Raw genomic sequence first — 17,368 nt, forward strand, 5'->3', positions numbered from 1 at the left:
GTGGACTGGAATGCAGCATAAGACCACTTCAAAGATGTTAAGCCTATATTAATCTATTAAAAATCACACATTCTTAAATTTTAGCGTTTTCATCCTCATTACACAAGACTTGTCAGTGAAAAGACTCTTATTGTGGTTTTAAGAAATCCAGCCAAGCCCATCCAGTGGCAGATTTCTGTGTTAGATGTAGCTAAATTGTTCTGTATTAAAGAATCTTCGTCTTCTTTCTCCCAGGGCTGCAGCTGTGGTGCAGGAGCAGCAGGTTTCTACTGGTAACCAGGTTTGAAAACCACAGAACTGCCCTGTGAGTGCCTCCTCTGGTTCTAAACGTCTCTATCTTCCTGTCATCAGGACCTTATTGAAAACAAAGAGTCTGCTTTTGTTCAGTAGTCTCAGTATCATCATCTAGCAGAGCAGGTGAAGAGCAGCAATTTGACAGACGCAGATACAGGGCAGCGCCACAAAGACCTCTGATTGAATTGCCTCTCGCTTCTGAAGCTGCTCTTCATTCCCAGCCGGTGCCAACATGCTGTAGGAGACGGAGAGTAAGAGGGTCATCCATAAATGCACCAGGGCTTCATTCGATCCTCCGTTTGACAGCAGAGGATTGTCTGAGCTGACACAGTAGCGGGTGGAGTGGGGATGGGGATGGGGGGGGGGGGTTCACCCACACCGTGAAGTGGCTCAGAACCTGGAGACCTCAGCCGTCCTCTCAAACATTCTCCTGTCCTTGTGGACTCTCAAAGAGTTTCTGGCTTTAATGGGCAGTGGAGGAATATCTCCAAAGCACCTTGCATCTCTCAAAAAGAGAGAAAGCGAGAGCAGATTATGTCGAACAACTCCCACATAATCACGAGTGTGCTTTTTCAGACAATGCAAAAAAAAAAAAAAAAAAAAACATCCAAAATGCAGCGAGCTCTCAAACAGCCTTCCACCGATGATTGTGCTCGAGAGGAAAATCAACCTTGAAAAAAGAAGCAAATCTCTCCACATTCCTCCTACTTGTTACTGTATGAGCAGTCTCTGGTGTGAATACATCAGACTATTAATTACATATATGCAGCCTGAAGGGCTCTACATCTGTTACATTCATCTACCGTATGCATGCCGTCTCCTTCAGTGGACCGTCACATCCTTCTAACAAGGCACACAGAAGAAAACTAAGCAAAAAAATAAAGTTTGACACTGCCTGTGTTTCTGTGTTCCTGCTTCTTTTTTTTTTTTTTCTTGTCGTCTGTCACTGACATGCTAAGTTCCACCAGACAAACACACCATATTGAGCTTGGCTTTGGTTGACTTGGCAACACTGCCATCTCATGGTGAGCAGAGAGAATAAACAGCACTGGGCTTTTCTGAAGAGGCTTTATTGAAAAAAAAAAAAAAAAAAAGTTTATTAATTAAGAAATGCATGTTACTAGTGACTAATTCATTTCATATATTGTCTCCTGCCAAAGTCGTCATTCAGTCCTATCATCACAGTAACACACGTTTGATTAAATAACCGCATCGTCATAAATCAGAATTTAACAAGTCACTGATTAGAACCGATCTGTCACAGTGTAAGTCATAAAGCAATGATCATTTCTACCTACTTTATTAATTACAAAGACATTTCAGAGACTGGCAGATCTTCATCTGATCTTTTGTTCCCCACTGTCTGAAATACCACCTTTTTTAAGGGGGCGTCAAAGGAGTTGCATAAATGACACTTAAATCACTGTTTAGATCTTTAGTTACAGTACTGTACAGGAAGCCCTTCTACAGTAGTTCTTCTGCAGGTGTCTTTTACAGCAGATATACTAACCTGAAGGTTAACCTGGTACTGACGCACTGTTGTGTTCTGGTCATCTGGTTTTTGTCTTCTTGTGCTGAACGGAAAGCTGCTGAAAACTGAAATTTCCCTCGGGATCAATAATCTATCTATCTATCTATCTATCTATCTATCTATCTATCTATCTATCTATCTATCTATCTATCTATCTATCTATCTATCTATCTATCTATCTATCTATCTATCTAAATTCCTCTCAGATCTGTTCTTCTCTTGGGTTCCATTTCTAGTCACTGAACCTCCAGAGAACAGAGGCTGTCTCTGAACAGAAGTGAAATGCTAGAGCTGGCAGATGGATCGGACTTTTCTCTTAGTGTGTGAAAGCCAGCCCCCCCCCCCCAGGGCCCCAGTCATGCCTCACGGCATTTTAAACCTTTCTATACCTGGACACTTCTCTGATCTTCCTGGCTCACAGTACTTCTTTCCATTTCTGTTTGACAGCTCTGCTCTCCACTACACGCCTCCGTTCTCACGTCCTCCCTGATGCCCGTCCGTGTTCGCCATCGGATCACCAGAGCGGCACACCCTTCTGAGCCGGGTTCACACTGCACCACCAAGATTCGGTAAATCTCCAGGAGAACTATAAGGATGTTTTTGCAGGTGAAAAAGATCATCAGCTGGTTCAGTACCTGTTCTTGGATCATGAGGTAGAGTCGGTAAAGTAGGAACGGGCCGTCTTGGAGTCCGACTGTGAGCAGTAAACTCCACACTTCGCTGGAGCAGAAAGAGGCCAGTGAAGATGTGACTCCAGGGCAGCGAGGCCGACCGCCACCGTCGCCCTTCTGCGGCGCTCGAGTCTGCGTGAGCACCAGAGGAAACTGCATGAGGGCCCATGAGAAGAGGGCCAAGCCCACCACCACGACCACACGCTTAGTTTGGACCTCAGGTTCTCTGAAGGTGTCGAAGATGTCCAAGATGTCTGCGCCCAGTCCCACGTAGACCATGAGGAGCTGGGAGAGCTGGTCACGGGACATGTCTCCTTTAGGCATGAGCCAGCGACCCAGGACCAACACAATGAGCATGGTCTGTTCCAACCCGGCCACCCAGTTCTCTGGCTCCAGCTCCACAATGTCCTGGATGAAGAAAACAGGGAGTCTGTTCACGTCAGGGCTCTCAAACTCATGTTCTTTCAGGTTCCACATTCAGCCTGATTTAATGTCCAGTGGGCCGAACCAGTAAAATAATTACAGAATAACCTGTAAATAATCACAACTCCAAATTTTTGTCTGGTTTTAGTGCAAAAAACCCCAATTAAATTATGAAAATACTTACTATCCAAAAAAAAAAAAAAGTAAATAACCTGAAAAAACTGAAATTTCTCAAGAAAATTTAGTGCAATTTTAACAGTATTCTGCCTCAACTTATCATCTATTCATGGCCATTATGGATCAGATCTACAAAGACACTAAACACTTAGTAAAAGTCAGAAAATTGTTAAAATTGTGCTGAATTTTCTTTAGCCATTTTAGGTGAGGACAGGTTTCCTTCCTGTCGTCTGTCCAGAGCAGACGTGTTTCTGAGCTGTCCTTGCCTTCCTCTTTTTTCTCCTGCTTTTGCCTCTGTGTCTTGTTTAACTTTGTCTTTGGATCCACTGCTTGCTGTACTCCCGAACGACTAAATTATGGAATTGATCAACTGGTCACTCAGCGCAACTGACAAGATTTTTCCACCCAGGAACAGGGGCCTGGAGGAGCCCACCTGCCCTGACAGAACTTTTACAGTATGCTATCCACACTTGGAACAAGTGGAGGTAGTATGACTTACCAATAAAAATGTACATTATATAGTCTAAATGTTGTCTAAAATTAACATTTATTTGCAACATATTATAGCAAACTATTACATGATCAAAAACAAATGAATTTTAGCCCAAAAAAATGTCTCTGTTTTGAACGTCTGGGGTCGCCTGACATTTGTGATGTTAAAATGGGGTCACGAGCCAAAAAAGGTTGGAAACCACTGGCTTAGATAATCCTTTCTTATTTTAACAGAACTTGATAAGTGCACTTTTCTTGCCGCAGTGGGTGATGATTTTACTTGATATGACATTTCAACCCAATAATGACTTTAATTTTCTTATTTTTGTACAAGCCTTTTTTGCAGTGCACTTCCTGCCTCTGAAATGTGTAAAGACAAAAATGTCCCAAACTATGTTTAAAGAAAGGAATAATCTAGTTTTTGAACTACCTCAGTTCAAACATGGCTTAAATGTAACCCTGACCATATCCCCCTGAAGGGTCTTAAGGGAGCAGGTGTAAATAAATTGCTAATTGTTATTAGACTGTAATTAACACATTTTTTAAAAAACAAAAAGTTGTTTGTTTATTTTGTGGCATATTATCTGAGTGAGTAGTAAGTAGTATTATAGTATGTTAAAAATATGAGGAAAATATCAGATTTGAAGCATTAAAAAAATAATTTCATAGCTTCAGTCAGTAAATGCATGTTTCTTTGCTTCAAAAATTAAATGTATGGTGTCCAGCTGAGTGGATATTTTTGTTACTCCATGAAAAACAGATTCATAAAAAACTTCCAATTACATTGTTTTTTTTTTGTTTGTTTGTTTTGTTTGTTTTTTTTTATCTCTAAAGAGGAATAAAATCACTGAGGAAAAAAAAAAAAATTGAATAAGGTTGTCATAATTCATGCATGAAAGGGTTAAAGAGGGAACCGGCTCACCAAAGCTCAGTTGTCAGTAAAACACTACAGACTGGTGAGTCCACTCTAGGGTGGACCACGTTCACCCTGATGCCAGCCCACATTTCACTAAAACTTTACATCTATAAGTTTGAAAAGGTGCCACTCAGCCTAAAGCACAGCCAAGGGCTAAAAAATCTCCTAAATCCTACATGAAAGAATTTGTTCCAAAGCCACCCCAGAAAAGCAGAGATCTAAGAGTTTTTTAAGCAGGTGCATGTCTATTACACATTTACTACAAATAATAGTTGATCCGCCCCGTTGTTCCATTTAAATTTGATCCAGTGTTAAGTTTGGAGGTCTTCAATGTGACCATGTGGAGGTGGAGGCAGGGGAAGGCACCTACCACTGTGATGGGGATGTGAGCCAGCAAATGAAGCTCAGGGCCTGAGGAATTGTTGACGGGCAGCTTGGACTGCAACAGGCTTAGCTCCAGAAACCAAATGGAAGGGATTACAGTACTGAGGTAGAGGAAAACCATGGGTGAGAACCTAAAAGAGGACCGCCAACGGAGAGAGAGGAAGAGGGAAGAAGATAGGTTAGGTTATTTTTAGTGCCACACTTCTTTTAAAGAAGAAAGAGGTCCCTTTTTTTCCCCAAAGAAGCATCGGATTTCAGACAGGCAATTATTCTCATCATATATGCAAATCCCACTTGGCAGCGCAAAGCCTTCTCCATGAGAAGCAAACTTCAAAGTAAGACTCGATGAGAAAGAGAGAGGCCTGAAGAAAGCTCATGTCTGTGGATGTCGTCTGCCACAGAGCTACAGCTGCTGAATGTGACTCTGCGTTGAATGGGATGAGACGCTAAATGTTCATATACTTTGGAGGCTGCTGTCATGATGATGGACCTCTGTTTGTTTGGTTTTTTTAACCAATTGTTTTTTAGAAAAGACCTTCGTTGGTCAGGAACAGTGTTGGGAATAACGGCGTTAAAAACAGCAGCGTTACTAACACCGTTATTGTTTTCCAGTAATGGGTAATCTAATGAATTACTTTTGAAACATTACGCCGTTGCCTAGGGCTGTGCAATTTATCGAAATTCAATGACGATTTCGATTATTACACTCAATGATTACAAAAATTATGTAATTATGTAAAACGATTATTAATTTTGAGTTTTAATTCATGTGCATGTAAGGTACCATGAGCTGCTTGGCCCCGCCCCCCTCTAAGCTCCAGCTGCCAGTTAGCCGGCAGGTCCAGCCCACCAGGACAGTTGTACCCAGCGGTCTGGAAAAATGGCAGGAGAATCCCAGCAGAAGTGCTTGGTAAACAAAAAAGGCAAGTCAACTTCAACTGTATGGAATCACTTTAGGTTTGATGAAGAAGACAAAGAGCAGAAACCCATCACGTACAAAAAGTGTTTGGTAGTTGTGTCCGCACCGACCGCTAACACAACAAACCTTTAAACCATCTAAAGTTCAACCACCGCCACCTTTAGGATAATCTGATGAAAAACCGAAACACACAGAAAAACTCTGTCTACAACTTCGTCCGCAATGCAAACTTCAATCTTCGAATCTCTTTACGCTGCAACTCCCTACTCATCACCATCAGAGAGAAAAGAAAACAGCCTCCACTGTCCATGACCTGGTTAAAGGTATGAGCTCCATGAACACCACTGACAACTGGGGCTGCAGACAAATGCTGAATCCACTGGACAAACACTAGGTTTTGCCCTCAAGACATCATTTTACACCAGCTGCTACTACACTGAACATGCTTGAATTTATAATTTGCACTTTACGTGAGTTGTTTTTTTTTATTGCTCTACTTCTATGGTAAGTCTATAGCAGTTTAATTCCAGTGCACTATTTATTTACAAAAGGAAACAGACTTGAATTTACAGTACACTTATTTGCATTCAGAGATTTTTTTGTTACGTACAAAAGTGAACATACTTTGTTTTAGTGGTTAAAAGCTTTATTTATGTTTAAAGAGTATATTTTACATTGTTTTGAAAGAAAAAAATAAACAACTTTAAGGTTAACAAATAATCGTTTTTAGTAATCGTGATTTCAATTATTGCTAAAATAATCATGATTATTATTTTTTTCTATAACTGAGCAGCCCTACCGTTACCGTTACTGGCAGTGAAATGCGGTGCGTTACAATGCACTGATACCTAACAGCTGTTATCTGTCCTGGTTGGCTCAGCCAGGCAACCAGAGGTGTGACGTTCACAAAGGAGTCGAGTCTTTTGAACGGCTCTTTTCAGGGAACAATAAGAACCGATTCATTGCTAGCCGTTCGTTTACGAGTCGTTCTTCTTTTCAAATCCCCCACACTGCCTTCATGCTTCACCTGTGTGTCCATGAGTCTGAGTTGTCCACGCCCCCTTCACCTGAACGACTGATGACATCTACGAGTTTGAGTTGTCCCAGCACAACACAGGCACCTGAACGCAGCTGTGTGCAACTCATTTAGGGGAGGAGTTATCAGCTATTTTAAGGGAGGAGTTATCAGTGAGTCTGACTGAACTGAACACATTTACAGCTGGATCAGGGAAGAGCGACTGAAAACAGTGCAGATGTGGGATTAACTGGAGGAGCATCTTCATCTATAAATGCAGATATGCACCTATCAGGGTTCCCGCGGGGTCTTGAAAAATTCATTAAAGTCTTGAATTTACAAATTGGATTTAATACCTTAAAAGTCTTTCAAAGGTATTAAATTTGATATGGTGGCCTAGGTCTTAAGTTATGTTGCCATAAACTTGGTCACTGTATTGTGTTTAATTGTGTTTGTTAAACGTTCAAGCTGCAAAGAAAGCAATGTTAGTCTATTCGGTTCCATCCTTTCAAACCCGACAATTTATATTGAAATTAGGAACCAATTATTTATTTACTTCTACTTTAGCTAACTTTGCAGCCCCCAGTGGGAAATAACTCAGAATAGTAGGAATCAACATGTTGGAATTAATAAATGCATCCTCCTAAATTCTAGGAGTCTAGGAGCCGGTATGGCTGTGAAATAGGCTTTGAAATGGGCATTAAATTCTGTTTAAATGGTCTTAAAAAGTCTTAAACTTAATTTGTAGAAACCTGTAGGAACCCTGACCTATGTGGTGGACCCCAGCCTGGCCCTGGTGGACCCCAGCCTGGCCCTGGTGGACCCCAGCCTGGCCCTGGTGGACCCCAGCCTGGCCCTGGTGGACCCCAGCCTCACCACAGTCCTGGTATTCAGCAGGCACGTGCACACATAGGACCCAAAGGGGGCTTGAGCCCCTGCCCTTTTCGCCTCATAGAAAAGTGCCCTTTTTACTTTTAAAAAATAAATAAATTCCTGTTCTGCAAAGGAATGTAAAAGAAAATGGCAGTATAAAAACGCCACGGTTATCTACCGTACACATTTCCTTGTAATAGTGCGACATGGTATTGTATGTGTGTCTGATGCCGCTTCTCTGTCCACTGTCTGTCACTGAGGGGCGGGGCTTCCCCATGCTGCACGCTCACATGTATGTCCGGAGAAAGAGAGAGAGGGAGAGAGAGAGAGAGAGAAGTACAAGCTGCGGTCACTCTGTGTGTAGTTTGTGCACAGATGAGACAGGACAGTGGACTGACTTCAAACCTTTGTGGCTTATCAACCCCCCCCCCCCCCCCCCCCCCAACATTACTGAATGTATTGAATCACAGTGGAAACAGAATCATTCACTCCACTTGATTTTACTGACAATTTACGTTTGTTTCCAGATATTGAGTTTCTTGTACGTTTGCTGCTGTGAATGTTTCTCCAGTAGGAACAGGAAACTCCAGCAGAAGTCACAGTAGGACTGGTTTATGTGGAGCCTGGACTAGTTTTTTAATGAAAGCTGCGTTAATGTGCACCTGGGGAAAAATATCATATTAGCCTTAGCTTACCAGTTTGGAAGTTATAACTCGGGAGTCAGGAACTTATTGTAGTTTATTGTGTAGCTAATCTCAGGTCTCAGACTATGTTAGCTATGCTACGTCAACAACAAATCCTGTAGATCAACATGTTGACTGCAGTCCTGTAGACATGCAGGCTGAACTACAGACTAAACACGACTGTTTTATAGTATTTATTTCTACATTTTTGTCAGTGTTCAATGTTTCACAGTGGAATGTTCATGTGTTACAATCTTTATCTTCAACAATACATAGCCTGATAATAAGCCAATGTTTTATTGCTTTTTAGAATTGCAGCTGAATCACATGTCCTCCAAACCTCAGTATTATGAAACATTTTGACAATAATTTGATGACACAAGAGAAACAGCAATTGCATCACTCACAGCTACACGATACACACAGCTATGTTGTTGTTGTTGTTATCTATGGCTACTTTATTCATTTTACAGTAAGCTACATATTGTGTTATTAAGGCCTGAAAAAAATTTGGCGCACACATACTGCTGTTTTGTGACTTTGAGCCCCTGGCCCTCTAGAATCCTGTGCACATCCCTGGTCTTCAGTACCTGTCTGCTGTTCTACTCTGTGAAACTGAACCATGAAACACACTCAAACATCAGTTTCCTTTTACAAATTTGAGGGTTTTTCAAAAAAGTAACACAATAATTACATTCCCTGGTAACTAATTACATTTATGAAGGAGTAATTTGTTAACTAATTTAATTACTTTTCGGAAAAGTAACTAGTAACTGTAACTAATTACTTTTTAAAAGTAATTTGCCCAACACTGGTCAGGAATGACTTGAGTGAGACGGCAGGACAGAGGGTGCTGTCAGAGACGTTTCAGCAGATTCAGAACATCAGCTCAGTGAAAGACAGCGCAATAACAGCAGAGAAATAAACTTGTCTTTGACAGACAGTGAAGGAGAAACAGCACCGCAGAGGGAAATTTAGTGGCAGAATATTCCAGGCCCTTCCACCGGCTGCCTCACACCACCCTGGGCAGATGGGACTTTAAAGCATCACACACTTACAACTTTACAAGTTATTTACTTCCCACACAAAAGCAGGTTTGCAGACTGTGACAGCTACACCTCAGTTCTTGTGTTAAAAGAGCGTTGACCATTTAACCTGAAGCCTTTTCACAGACTCTTAACCCTGAGGTCATGGACGTCCTTTCCTTTAGGTTTAGAACAGTACGAGTGTAAAGGCTAAAAGTCATGTATCAGCCTCATCTTCTAGCTTCTGTGTCTAATATATGACTGAAACACTCAATGACTCAAATGTAACCCTGACCCTAAAATGGGTCTCTAATGCCGCGTTTCCACTATGTGGAACCGGCGCGACTCGACTCAGGTACCAGGTCCTATTCCTGGAGACCGTTTGCATTACAGGATACTACTGACTTTACAGTACCTGGTTGTCATAGCGATGCAGCGCGTTATTTACGTGTCGTCTGCTCTTAGAGTTGCTGATAAACTCACTCGTTGCGTGCTGTCTCGTCAAACTCATGCTGAATTTTTATGTCGGCCACCAAAGACTGAATCTCCCGACTGACTGGTGTAGTTTTACGGGCTGTCATCATGTGGATTAACCTACCGACAGATTTACTGTCAACTTCTGTTTTTTGTAAAATGGCGGGTCACAGAGACGACTCTGACCAATCAGTGGTCTGCAGTGTTTACACAGTGTCACCTTTCAGTATATGGTCCCCCGTCCTGGAACCTCAGCAGAGGTGATACCAAAAATCTAGTACCAGGTACCAGATTCCAGGTCCTTTTTCCTAATGGAAACACAAAAAGGCCGAATCGAGTTGAGCCGGTACCACGTAGTGGAAACGTGGCATAAGTTTCCAAAGTTTTCAGCAGTTGTTTACCTGTTAAAGGGACACTGCTTTAATGGTGAGCAATTCCCAAGAAAACATGTACTGTACACATCTGAGTCAAAGTCAAATAAATAAATACACTCTGTGTTTCAGCCAAACACCGACCTCTGGGGCTGAAAACTGAGGTCAAAGGAAAAGAATCCAAATCTGCGGTAAACTGAATGTCCACTAGGAGGCTGCAGTCAGTCCCCTTTGACCGCTGCATGTTAAAATGTCCAACTTCACTGCAGAAAAATGAAAAACTCTGCGTAATTGTGACTGACAGCTGAGTACAGTCTTCTGTGGTTTACTAGTGTTGGCTCAGTTGCATAATAGGACATTCAGAGTTCTTTTGTCCATCCATCCATCCATTCTCTTCCGCTTATCCGGGGCCGGGTCGCGGGGGTAACAGTCTTACCAGGGATGCCCAGACTTCCCTCTCCTCAGACTCCTCCTCCAGCTCTTCCGGGGGGACCCCGAGGCGTTCCCAGGCCAGCCGAGAGACATAGTCTCTCCAACGTGTCCTGGGTCTTCCCCGAGGTCTCCTCCCGGTGGGACATGCCCGGAACACCTCCCCAGGGAGGCGTCCAGGAGGCATCCGAAACAGATGCCCGAGCCACCTCAGCTGGCCCCTCTCGACGCGGAGGAGCAGCGGCTCTACTCCGAGCTCCTCCCTGGTGACTGAGCTCCTCACCCTATCCCTAAGGGTGCGCCCAGCCACCTGACGGAGGAAACTCATTTCGACCGCGGAAATGAGGAGTTCTTTTGTATTGAATAAAATGTATTTTTCTCCTTTAAAGACAGTTCTGCTGTAGTTGTATTTATGGACTCATGTTTACAAAACCATCACAGGATTCTGTCATGAATTTTACTGGTGCCTGGTTACAATAATCAGTGTAACTTAGCTGCATTAGCTGTTGTTAGCATTAATATGCATTGAATTATGTGGTCTGTCAGCTAGCCTGCTAATTAGCTGAGGCAGCCATCAGTGTACTTGTTCATTTCACACTGTTGTTAAGCACAACTCTGCTGTGTTAATATGTATAAAGAAGCTGAAATGACTTGATGTTTGTTATTGTGACAGTGTTAGTGGATGTGGTCGGTGTTTTCAGTAACACTGTCTCCCCTACAACGATATTAGGGGGAGCGTTACGTCCCCTCTGAATGTCAAGTTAATTGTAAATTATTGTGTCACTACAACGGAAGTCCATCAGCTGAAATGTCAGTACGTCAGTCTACCCCCCCACCCCTGGCTGTTTAAATATTCACCCACACATGACTGGACACCAGCCGTTCATGGACATGAACCTGGGGAAACACTGTCCTGGTTTCATTCCTTGGTTTTCTCTGCCTCCATCCAGTTTTTTTTCTCCATCAAACCCACTTTGTGACAGCCATGTTGCACATCTGGAGGTTTCAGAATTCACAGAGGGTTTGTTTCTACGTAAATATTGTCTGTGACTTCAGCGCTCCACTCCCCAAAGCCTAAGGCTGCATTCAGACTGCAGGTAAATGTGGCCTAGATCCGATTTTTTCACCCATTGTGTGTCCGATCTGTTAAAGACAGTTCAAACCAAGGTTATAATCGTTATGAAAACTAATGAAATGACGAAAACTAGAATTGAAAAAACATTTTCGTTAAATATAATTTTATATCAATAAAAACTATAATTAAAAGAAAAAAACAATAACTAACTGAAACTGTATTGTGTGTTTACAAAACTAACTAAAACAGATAAAAATGATGGACAAAATTCCCTTCGTTTTCATTTTTGTCTTTGTCAATGTCAGATTGATATGAAATCAATTTATTTATCTCAGGCAGTTTTCTCTAGCAGCACCATACGACACTTTTTGGTCCATCACTTGTGGTTTCCATTCGTCTTCTGGTCCCCACTCTACCTGGAAACATGGAGACTAAAGTTGGGAGAAAGCAGCAGAGTCCTGTCTGGGATTTATTTGAATACGCCGACAGAGAAAAAGAGAAAAGCGACGACTAAACTAAAACTAAACCAAAACCAAGCATTTAGAAAAAAAATTTAAACTAATAAAAACTATCAACCTGCTCTAAAAACTAATTAAAACAAACTGAATTAGAGAAAAAAAAGTCCAAAACTAAATAAAACTAAACTAGAATGAAAAATCCAAAACTATTAGAACCTTGGTTTGAACAGCACTAATCTGACCCAGACCACTTTCATATGTGGTCCTGAATCTGATATGTATCTGATATTTTGCAATGTGACTTCAGTCTGAACGGCTAGGTTGCATTTATCCGACCATTACTTCACTGAAATGCGACAAACGTCACAATTCTGCGTCCCAGGAGGAGGAGCGGCAGAAAAACATGTTTCCTTCTGTAAACACAGTGTGTGTCTGCATGGTCTCGTATTCCATCAGGACCTTTTTAGTCCATGTGGGTCACTTCAGGACCTCTTTAGTGCATGTGGGTCACTTCAGGGTCACGTTCAGTTCAGACTCAAAACTGATAGAAGTTGCATTTAACCCATAAAACCCAAACAGCCTCTGACAGCCAAAATCATCTACTGATCTAAACTGTTAAATAACTTCTGACCCACTAAACCTGTTCATATGTTGAAATAATTGGTGTAAAATACAGTTCTTCATCTTTTCATGGTCATCAGATATGACCCATTTAGATGTTCAGGGGGTCCATAGTTACCATGGAAACACCGTCATCTTCATAGAAGTCGTGTTTAATGTGAAACATTAATGAACGCAGAAAAAAATTGAATTGCACTAAAAAATCCAAATTGTGCCTAACCTCCCGAGACCCAGGAAAGTGAACGTTTTTAGCTTTTTTACATTAAACAGTTGTCTAGACTGGAAACTGCATAATGCAACAGTTTTTTCAGATACATTTTAAAAAATTATTCTTATCTATCTATCTATCTATCTATCTATCTATCTATCTATCTATCTATCTATCTATCTATCTATCTATCTATCTATCTATCTATCTTTTAATGGAATGTCCTTTGCAATGAACAGCATTTTTAAAGTAAAACTGTCAAACTTTTGTCCCCTACACTGTAAAAAAAAAACAAAAACAAACAAACGTAAAAAAAACGGTATTATTCCGGCAGCAGGGGTGCTGAAAAAATACTGTTAAATAATGGAAAATAACCATTTCATAAAAATACAGTAATTTTCCATAATTAAAATACAGTTTTTTACCCTAACTTTATGTGAGATTTTGCTTTTTTTTTTTTTTTTTTTTTTTTTTTTTTTTTTTTTTTTTTTTACTTTTTAATGTTTAATAAAGAATATTTATATGTATTAAAGCAATCAAATTCCGTATAAATATATATATATATATATATATATATATATATATATATATATATATATGTATAATTTTCAGTGAGACTCAGTTGTCCAATCCACTGATAAAAACTGTATTTGGACAGTTTATCAGTGCTTATACATGTTATACATTCACAAAAATACATTTATTCAACATTTTTGTTGTGAAACCTCCTGTAATTACACAAGATATTTGTCAATTAACAAACAAGTCTGGTTCAACTGACAGAACAAATACTTCTTTAACGGTTAATTGTCAGTAATTTTATCTGGTTTTATTTCTTTTTTTTTTTTACAGTATTAAACTTTAAAATAACAGTTTAATTTCAAAAACAGAAAAGAAATATTTGTGAAATTACGATACATTTGCAAATGTGTTTTAACTGTATTTTTCTGTGAAAAAAAAAAAATTCTTTTAAAAAATGGAAATTTTATGGTTATTCACAGTTACAGTTTTTTCATGTTTTTTTCCATTTGACATGTAAAATCACAGTCTGTTTTTGTCATTTCATTGATATTTTCCTGTATGTGAAAAATACAGGAAAAATCTATAAAATAAACGGTGAAAATTCTGTTAAATTACAGATTTCTTTTTACAGTGTACAGAGAACAAAACTGCATTGCTGGGTCTCTGGAGGATAAGGCCTGCTGTTTGAACGTAGTTTAACTTTGCATTTGATTTATTGTTTTTCAGCTTAAAAAATCTAAACTGTGTACTATAATTGCCAGCTCACATCTATGCTACTGCTGTCATTTTAAGAAGAGTTATGATACTGGTGCAAAACAAACTGGTGACTTGTGTAACAGGATAAGACCAGTTAAACTACAGGTGTCAAACATGTGGTCCGGGGGCCACAACTGTCCAATCTGGCCCACGAGATGAATTTACAAAGTGCAAAATGCAAAAATTACCCTGAAGATATTATCAGTCAACGGCATCAAACTCCAAAATAACAGCATAGTAACCTAGAAATAATGACTGCAAATGTTCCTGTTGGTTTAATGTGAGAAAAATAATATGACATAATGACTATAAATAATGGCAACACCAATTTTTTGTCTTTGATTTATTGCAAAGAACATTCAATTCTGATCACCTTTAATAATAAAATGTCAATAATCTGAACAAATATGAACAACCTGGAATGTCTAAAGAAAAATAAGTGCGATTTGAACAATCTTCTGCCTGTTTTGTTCCTTAGTAGATCTGATCTGTAATGCACATATAGAAATCATGAGTTGAGGCAGAATATTGATAAAATTGTACTTGTTTTTCCTCAGAAATTTCAGTTTTTTCCAGTTATTCACATCTTTTTTGTTTTGGATAGAAATAGTTTCATCATTTAATGCTATTTTTTGCACAAAAAAAATTGGAGTTGTCATTATTTATAGGTTATTCTGCTATTATTTTACTGGTCCGGCCCACTGCAGATCAAATTGGGCTGAATGTGGAACCTGAAAGAACATGAGTTTAGAACCCTGAGTTCAGTGTTGTGTAGTTTAACTCTGTGTAACTGTTTCCCCTGTTTGGTGTTCAGTATGTGGGACATAAACCTTACCATTTCCACTCGGCGTTGCGGGTACACTTCAGCGTGACGGCCATTTCCACGCCCAGCAGAGCCACGCCCGTCAGCAGCAGCCAATAAAGCGGCTCCCCTTTAACCGCCACCACACGCCACACCGTCACCACCCCGTGGACCGCGAACAGGAAGCGGCTGAGCACAGCTAGCAGGGCGTTCAGGAAGTGACACATAACGCACCGCACAACACCTGGAACACACATGGACACGTGTGGAGCTCACATTCACAGCGCTGGACTCCTGTCAACCCCATAATAATGTTAACCCTTCAATGCACCTTGTATCATATATGATACACACCCATCAAAGGCATTTAGTTATTCATTAACCCTTTCATGCATACTGGTCACTACAGTGGACAGGTATTCTCCAGCCGTTCTCTTATATAGAGGGTCTGCACATACGTCACCTCCCCCCCAGGCCACGCCCCTCTCAGTCAGACTGAGTGTCTTAAACCAACCTGTTCAACATGACGGAGTATAGCAGTAAACACAGCCAGAGCAAAGGACCATGGGAAATCTGAAATTAAATGAAGGACAGTTGGACTGGACATGGATCTGTACGAGCTACCAAAGAACAAGTGGTCCATGAACACTGACATGTGGACCCAAATGGAGGATCCAGACCTGATCCAGGGGGGAGGGGGTCAGCGCTATTTGGACCTGAAACTAATATACATGGTTTCATCAGGACTGACAACCAGGGTCCAAAACTAGGACCAGAACCAGCTGATCCAAAGGGTTTAAAACTAGGGCCCAGAACCAGCTGATCCAAAGGCTCCAAAACTAGGGCTCAGAACCAGCTGATCCAAAGCCTCCAAAACTAGGGCCCAGAACCAGCTGATCCAAAGGCTCCAAAACTAGGGCCCAGAACCAGCTGATCCAAAGGGTTTAAAACTAGGGCCCAGAACCAGCTGATCCAAAGGCTCCAAAACTAGGGCCCAGAACCAGCTGATCCAAAGGGTCCAAAACTAGGACCAGAACCAGCTGATCCAAAGGCTCCAAAACTAGGGCCCAGAACCAGCTGATCCAAAGGCTCCAAAACTAGGACCAGAACCAGCTGATCCAAAGGCTCCAAAACTAGGGCCCAGAACCAGCTGATCCAAAGGGTCCAAAACTAGGGCCCAGAACCAGCTGATCCAAAGGCTCCAAAACTAGGACCAGAACCAGCTGATCCAAAGGGTTTAAAACTAGGGCCCAGAACCAGCTGATCCAAAGGGTTTAAAACTAGGGCCCAGAACCAGCTGATCCAAAGGCTCCAAAACTAGGGCCCAGAACCAGCTGATCCAAAGGGTCCAAAACTAGGGCCCAGAACCAGCTGATCCAAAGCCTCCAAAACTAGGGCCCAGAACCAGCTGATCCAAAGGCTCCAAAACTAGGGCCCAGAACCAGCTGATCCAAAGGGTCCAAAACTAGGGTCCAGAACCAGCTGATCCAAAGGGTCCAAAACTAGGGCCCAGAACCAGCTGATCCAAAGGCTCCAAAACTAGAGCCCAGAACCAGCTGATCCAAAGGGTCCAAAACTAGGGCCCAGAACCAGCTGATCCAAAGGGTCCAAAACTAGGGCCCAGAACCAGCTGATCCAAAGGCTCCAAAACTAGGGCCCAGAACCAGCTGATCCAAAGGGTCCAAAACTAGGGCCCAGAACCAGCTGATCCAAAGGCTCCAAAACTAGGACCAGAACCAGCTGATCCAAAGGCTCCAAAACTAGGGCCCAGAACCAGCTGATCCAAAGGGTCCAAAACTAGGGCCCAGAACCAGCTGATCCAAAGGTCATTTCCAGTAGGTCGTGGACTGACCCCAGTGAATCTATGCAGGATCTACTGGGACTGAGCAGGTTTACTGAGTCTAGTTCAGATCCAGTCCTTTATCCAACACAGATACTACTGCTGTGGACCAGCAGGGCACCACTGCATTCTGGGAAATTAGCAGATTTACACCACCTGGTTTAAATTAACACATTATTCTGAGAATATTACGGCTTTATTGTCAGAATATGACGACTTTAATCTCATAAACAAATGACACTTTTGTTAAATTATGAGGTTTTTTTATAACTACGACTTTATTCTCATAAAATTACAGGTTTTATCTCCATATTTTCTGACTTTCTTCTGGTAGTGCCCAGTGTTTTTCTTTTCTTCTGTGGTCCTAATACTCTGTTGTAGCTTTATTCTCCAGTTCCTCCGTATTTGT

The 17,368-nt window shown here is 41.3% G+C and overlaps 1 protein-coding gene across 1 annotated transcript; it reads right to left on the bottom strand.

Moving 5' to 3' along the window:
• Positions 1-405: 405 nt before the first annotated feature.
• LOC115422499 (transmembrane protein 26-like) lies at positions 406-15,346 on the bottom strand. Its single transcript, XM_030138846.1, has 5 exons — positions 15,153-15,346; positions 4,875-5,019; positions 2,250-2,904; positions 692-797; positions 406-529 (listed from the first exon to the last, which is right to left on the bottom strand). Exons 1-5 carry the CDS (start codon positions 15,344-15,346, stop codon positions 406-408), a joined length of 1,224 nt encoding a protein of 407 aa, XP_029994706.1.
• Between the last annotated feature and the right edge of the window lie 2,022 nt (positions 15,347-17,368).

This window comes from Sphaeramia orbicularis, chromosome 7 (genome assembly GCF_902148855.1).
Source record: "Sphaeramia orbicularis chromosome 7, fSphaOr1.1, whole genome shotgun sequence".
NCBI lineage: Eukaryota > Metazoa > Chordata > Actinopteri > Kurtiformes > Apogonidae > Sphaeramia > Sphaeramia orbicularis.

Bases quoted from the DNA above. Each gene is read 5' to 3' on its own strand.
- LOC115422499 (XM_030138846.1), bottom strand. From the start codon at position 15,346: ATGTGTCACTTCCTGAACGCCCTGCTAGCTGTGCTCAGCCGCTTCCTG. The intron at 2,905-4,874 runs GTAGGTGCCTTC...TTCTTCATCCAG, and splicing joins CTCACATCCCCATCACAGTG to GACATTGTGGAGCTGGAGCC. The intron at 530-691 runs GTTCTGAGCCAC...CGTCTCCTACAG, and splicing joins AGGACGGCTGAGGTCTCCAG to CATGTTGGCACCGGCTGGGA.